The sequence below is a fragment of the Carassius gibelio genome, chromosome A1 (genome assembly GCF_023724105.1).
Source record: "Carassius gibelio isolate Cgi1373 ecotype wild population from Czech Republic chromosome A1, carGib1.2-hapl.c, whole genome shotgun sequence".
In the NCBI taxonomy this organism is placed as follows: domain Eukaryota; kingdom Metazoa; phylum Chordata; class Actinopteri; order Cypriniformes; family Cyprinidae; genus Carassius; species Carassius gibelio.
In genome coordinates this window covers 12,179,184-12,186,031 of record NC_068371.1, presented here as the reverse complement: position 1 = coordinate 12,186,031, position 6,848 = coordinate 12,179,184, and the positions used below count along the sequence as shown (strand labels likewise).

Sequence of the window (6,848 nt, the reverse complement as noted above, 5' to 3'; positions counted from 1 at the left end):
TCTAATGGGAGTTCGATGTCAGCATACTGAAGAAATACATGATACTCATAAAATGTGGTAACCATTAAAACCCAACAATTAGGTAAAATAATATATTGTTAATTAGACTTCTGAAACGTTTCTCTATTGAATGAAATATTAATTTAGATTAATTTGTGTATTTAGGTAGAATTTGATCGAATTAGGGAGCTGTCTAGGTTTTGGAGCAGATCTACACTGTAACAATAATTGTAATGTTTATAGAAATACACTGTGAAGTTTTAACATTGAAATGGAGTAACATAAGGTGTATAGATAACAACTGTTTCTCACTTGGAATGTTAAACAGCTATATCAGTGATGCCACCTTCTCAAATTGTGTTTTTTTTTTCTCAAATATGGCTATGTATATGTCAATAATGCTTGGTGTACATCTACGGACAAAATTTTGACACATTGCCCCTCTGATAGTGAATATCTTTTAAATGCAGACCTTTCTATGTGCAATAGTCTGCAAAAAGGGTCATCAACATTTGAGTTGCCTTAGGAAACTTGCTAAATTTAACATTGAGAGACACATGCTGACTTTTTTTTATTTTGCTTTTATTGAATCTATTATGTCGTTTTCCATTGTGGTGTGGTATGGAAGCCTGTCAGTGGAGAATAAGAACTCCCTAAACCAAATAGTTATATGGGCGAGTAGGATAATTGGAGTAAATCAGCGGTATTTGGGAAATATTTGCACAAATCAGCTGTACCGGAAAGCAAGTGTTGTCTTGAATGATGACTTTCAGTTACTTCCCTCTGGTCGTCGGTTTGTGGCTTCGAGATGGAAGACTAGACGGTACAGAAATACTTTTGTTCCAGTGGCAATTGAATTTTTAAATAATATGAGTAAGACAGATGTTTTAGTATTTGATAATTAACTTGTATAGAGGATGTGTATGTGTCATGATGCAGCCTGTTTTTATGTCTGTTTTATGTTTTTATGTTTTATTGTGGATGACCGAATTCTTCTTTTATCTGGAAAATAAATGTACCTGCGGGTATGAAATAAAGATACCTTGACCTTGACCTTGCAAATAGAGTTTATGGTTATTTTTAGCACAGCTGTTTACATTCCACCATGGGCTAATGCTAAGATAGCTCTAAACTACATTTTTGGACTTTAGTTCTTCATTTAATACAGTAGTGCCTCATAAACTTGTGAACAAGCTTAGCAACCTGGGATTAACAATCATACTCTGTTCATGGATTCTGGACTTTCTCACAAACAGACCACAGAATGTAAAGGTGGGTGATCATTTTTCTTCTACTCTTACCCTGAACACAGGAGCACCACATGGTTGTGTCCTCAGTCCAACCTTTTCCACTTTATTTACACATGGCTGTACACCCATCTACTCCTCTAATTATATAGTAAAGTTTGCAGGCGTCACCACTGTAGTGGGGCTGATATCAGGAAACGACAAAACACACTATAATGAAGAGTTTCAACATCTGGTCAAGTGATTTTCAGATAATGAACTAGTCCTGAACACCACAAAAATAAAGAAAATCATTGTAGATTACAGAAGAACCTGGAAAATGTCTTTTTGAAAATGATTTTTTTTTTTCAAGAGCCATAGCCTGTATTACACCTCTTTCCTTTACATGCACAGACACAGTTGCAGGGAATTGAAAACTGCAACAAAACCTAAATTGCCTTCCTGCTTCCTGTGCACTGAACACTACCGTTTAATGTTTGTCTCTCTCCACTGTATTTTTATTCACTACAATGATGTTGGTCTCTGAGAGTTCCCAAACTAATTTCATTGTATTATTATAAATGGTAATAAAGTTTATATTCTAGTCTATTTTTCTAATATGAAATTGTGTTTGTGTACATTTGTTTGTTTATTAGTTTGTTTTAAAGTAAGCTCAGTGACTGAGTGATTCAGCGTTTAAGTGAGGAGGTGAAAATAGGATAGTGCAAGCAGGAGAAGCATTTTTCACTAATTGCCTTTGGGCATCCATTGCGAGCTGTCAGCTTCCTATTTAAGCTGGTGAAACATTTAGTTGTAGAGAAAGAAGTGTGAGAGGGAAGAAAATAAATAAAAATAAATGCAGTCAATCTCATAGATGTCACGATAGGTATTGGGGAAAAACACAACGAGAGGGTAGATCCAAATGCAGGTAAGGGTTTTATTTAAACAGAGGGGTAAATACAAAATAAACAGTCATGAGAGACAAATCAAACAAAAAGGGAACCGGACGAAACGGGGAACTCGGAAGAATGGAAGGTAGAGGAAGTCTGGTGGAACGAGAGAATGAGACACATAGGGTAAGACAAAGCAAGACTGATGGACCTGAAACACAATGACATCAGACAAGGACTCCGTGACATAGACTAAGACAGACTGGGTATTTATACACAGAAGGATAATTGGGAAACAGGAGACAGGTGGGGTGAACAATCAATCAGGTAACAAGGAGGAAGGTGACCATATAAGGGAACAGGAAGTGATCTGGGACAGGCACCGTGAGAAGGAGGACATCTAGTGGAACCCCGGGGAACAACAACCCAGACACTGTGACAGTACCCCCCCTCTACGGAGCGGCTACCAGACGCTTAAAGACAAAACATGACACAGAGACCAGGAGGGAGGCGGACAGGTGGAGGCTCAGGGGGAGGGACGGAGGGCCAGAAAAGGAACACATGGGGGACAAACACCAGAAATGATACATAAACCCGGGAGATCAGGAAGGAGGAGGACCGGAGGAGGTACAGGGGGAGGGACGGAGGGCCAGACTAAACTAAAGAGAACAGACAGAAACAGAACTCAAAAAACACAAAACATAAGTCCATGAAGGACATGTTGAGGCGTCCACTAGGACGGAGCAGATGACCACCACAGCCGTGTGGTCAAGGCCAGAGCCCTCCAGGGCGGAGCGGAAGACCACCACGTCTCTGTGGTCGAGGCCGGCGTCCACCAGGTCGGAGCAGAAGACCACCACGTCCTCATGGTCATCACCAGAGTCCCCCAAGGTGGAGCGGACGACCACCACGTCCTCGTGGTCACCGCCAGAGTCCCCCAGGGCGGAGCGGATGACCACCACGTCCTCGTGGTCACCGCCAGAGTCTCCCAGGGTGGAGCGGACGACCACCACGTCCTCGTGGTCACCGCCAGAGTCCCCCAGGGCGGAGCGGATGACCACCACGGCCTTGTGGTCACCGCCTCGGGAACTGTAACGGACACCGCCTCGGGAACAACATCGGGCACCGCCTCGGGAACAACCTCGGGCACCGCCTCGGGAACAGCATCGGGCACCGCCTCGGGAACAGCATCGGGCTCCGCCTCGGGAACTGCATCGGGCTCCGCCTCGGGAACTGCATCGGGCACCGCCTCGGGAACGACCTCGGCCTCGGGAACAGCATCGGGCACCGCCTCGGGAACTGCATCGGGCACCGCCTCGGGAACTGCATCGGGCTCCGCCTCGGGAACTGCATCGGGCACCGCCTCGGAAACAGCATCGGGAACTGCATCGGGCTTCGCCTCGGGAACTGCATCGGCCTCGGCCTCGGGAACAGCCTCGGGCACCGCCTCGGGAACTGCATCGGGCTCCGCCTCGGGAACAGCATCGAGCACCGCCTCGGGAACTGCATCGGGCACCGCCTCGGGAACAACCTCGGGCACCGCCTCGGGAACAGCATCGGGCACCGCCTCGGGAACAGCATCGGGCTCCGCCTCGGGAACTGCATCGGGCTCCGCCTCGGGAACTGCATCGGGCTCCGCCTCGGGAACTGCATCGGGCACCGCCTCGGGAACGACCTCGGCCTCGGGAACAGCATCGGGCACCGCCTCGGGAACTGCATCGGGCTCCGCCTCGGGAACAGCATCGGGCTCCGCCTCGGGAACAGCATCGGGCTCCGCCTCGGGAACAGCATCGGGCTCCGCCTCGGGAACTGCATCGGGCACCGCCTCGGGAACTGCATCGAGCACCGCCTCGGGAACTGCATCGAGCACCGCCTCGGGAACTGCATCGGGCTCCGCCTCGGAAACAGCATCGGGCACCGCCTCGGGAACTGCATCGGGCTCCGCCTCGGGAACAGCATCGGGCTCCGCCTCGGGAACAGCATCGGGCTCCGCCTCGGGAACAGCATCGGGCTCCGCCTCGGGCACCGCCTCGGGAACTGCATCGGGCACCGCCTCGGGAACTGCATCGGGCACCGCCTCGGGAACTGCATCGAGCACCGCCTCGGGAACTGCATCGAGCACCGCCTCGGGAACTGCATCGGGCTCCGCCTCGGGAACTGCATAGGGCACCGCCTCGGAAACAGCATCGGGCACCGCCTCGGGAACCGCATCGGGCTCCGCCTCGGGAACTGCATCGGGCTCCGCCTCGGGAACTGCATCGGGCTCCGCCTCGGAAACAGCATCGGGCTCCGCCTCGGAAACAGCATCGGGCACCGCCTCGGAAACAGCATCGGGCACCGCCTCGGGAACTGCATCGGGCTCCGCCTCGGGAACTGCATCGGGCTCCGCCTCGGGAACTGCATCGGGCACCGCCTCGGAAACAGCATCGAGCACCGCCTCGGGAACAGCATCGAGCACCGCCTCGGGAACTGCATCGGGCTCCGCCTCGGGAACAGCATCGGGCTCCGCCTCGGGAATAGCATCGGGCTCCGCCTCGGGCACCGCCTCGGGAACTGCATCGGGCACCGCCTCGGGAACTGCATCGAGCACCGCCTCGGGAACTGCATCGAGCACCGCCTCGGGAACTGCATCGGGCTTCGCCTCGGGAACTGCATCGGGCACCGCCTCGGGAACTGCATCGGGCTCCGCCTCGGGAACTGCATCGGGCACCGCCTCGGAAACAGCATCGGGCACCGCCTCGGGAACTGCATCGGGCACCGCCTCGGGAACTGCATCGGGCTCCGCCTCGGGAACTGCATCGGGCACCGCCTCGGGAACAGCAGCTGCCTGTCTCCTCCTCCGCCCTCTACGATGGGGAGTCGGTGGCGTTGAGTCGGCCATCTTGTGCTGTGGTGCAGGGCTGGCGGCCATCTTGGGCTGTGGGGCTGAGCTGGCAGCCTTGTCTGGACACTCTGGTGTGGTTGTTGCATTCCACTGGGCACGATGGTGCAGGTAATTGGTAAACCCCCAAAAGTCCAGTATCTCTAACCCCTTCATCTCCCATGAAGGTAAAGGATCATCCAGGCAATTATTAAATAAATCCTTTAGTGCTGCATCATTGTAACCTAGCCCGACTGCCATAGTCCAAAACAATTGCGCCAGGCCACCCACCTCACTTCCCTCTTGATGAAGGGTGATTAAGTTCTGGTATCTCCCCCTCCGTTCCTCCATGGTGGCTGGGGAACCGATTCGAAATCCCACACCGCTGGATCTAGGCATGACGGAGTCCTTCTGTCACGATAGGTATTGGGGAAAAACACAACGAGAGGGTAGATCCAAATGCAGGTAAGGGTTTTATTTAAACAGAGGGGTAAATACAAAATAAACAGTCATGAGAGACAAATCAAACAAAAAGGGAACCGGACGAAACGGGGAACTCGGAAGAATGGAAGGTAGAGGAAGTCTGGTGGAACGAGAGAATGAGACACATAGGGTAAGACAAAGCAAGACTGATGGACCTGAAACACAATGACATCAGACAAGGACTCCGTGACATAGACTAAGACAGACTGGGTATTTATACACAGAAGGATAATTGGGAAACAGGAGACAGGTGGGGTGAACAATCAATCAGGTAACAAGGAGGAAGGTGACCATATAAGGGAACAGGAAGTGATCTGGGACAGGCACCGTGAGAAGGAGGACATCTAGTGGAACCCCGGGGAACAACAACCCAGACACTGTGACAATAGAGACATAACATGGCAAATCAGGCTAGTCATGTCAAACCGTACGTTCTGCCTGTTGGCAATCACCTGCTGTCAGTGAGGATGGCATGTTCGCCTTCACTCTGTTCCACAATACAACAGCCATACATTTGTTATGCCCCTGGCTATATTCAATGTCACATAGCAATATGATTGTGTATGTGGGAGAAAGCTGGATTTTTAAAAAAATTTTAATCTAAAAAAATGTTTATCAGAGTGGACACAAGCACATTGTGTCCAGTCAACCTAAAAAACAAAACAACAAAAAAAAAAAAAACATCCAATTTTATATTCCTAGAGAGTTATTACTGTAATCCCTTGAACTATCTTTTTTTATCTCTCTAAATAGCCACAATGACATTACATGAATGGTTTAACACTGACCACGTGGCTTATCTGAATGCTGAACGGTCATTGTTGTTGAATTTTCTTTAGTTCTGATTCATATAGGTATGCATTTTTGCGTATGTGCAGATGACCATTTTCTGAACCTAGGAGAGGAGATAATTAGCTACAAACTATCTGGCGCTTCCGAATCAGCTACTGTAAGTATGTTTTGTTATTAGTTTAAGTATTTGCTATTGACTGTTCAAATGCAGAGTTTTGCGGGTTGCGTGTGTGTGTGTGTGTTTGTGTCTGTGTGCATGCACGCATGTGATCGAGAGAGAGAGAGAGAGAGAGAGAGAGAGAGATCACTGTGTCTATCATGCCACTCTGTTCCCCTTTCAGGCTTGAACTGAGGACATTATTAACTGTCTTTACATTTGTTTTGAAAGATGAAGCTCATGATTGTGGAAAGGGGCATTACATTTCCAACGAGTGCTTGCGGTATTTGGCCAATCACAATGCATTGGGTCAGTTAGCCAATAAGAGCAGACTGTGCTTGTTGGAAGGAGGGACTTTGCAGAAAACTTCGTTTATTAAAGGAATAGTTAAATCCAAACATTTTATTTACTCTATCCAAAATGTAGATGAGTTTGTGTTT

The 6,848-nt window shown here is 49.3% G+C and overlaps 1 protein-coding gene across 1 annotated transcript; it reads right to left on the bottom strand.

The window, feature by feature from the left end:
- Positions 1-2,731: 2,731 nt before the first annotated feature.
- On the bottom strand, positions 2,732-5,842 carry LOC127995818 (retinitis pigmentosa 1-like 1 protein). The gene is made up of 2 exons (XM_052591904.1): positions 3,792-5,842; positions 2,732-3,377 (listed from the first exon to the last, which is right to left on the bottom strand). Exons 1-2 carry the CDS (start codon positions 5,373-5,375, stop codon positions 2,850-2,852), a joined length of 2,112 nt encoding a protein of 703 aa, XP_052447864.1. The 5' UTR covers positions 5,376-5,842; the 3' UTR covers positions 2,732-2,849.
- Positions 5,843-6,848: the final 1,006 nt, after the last annotated feature.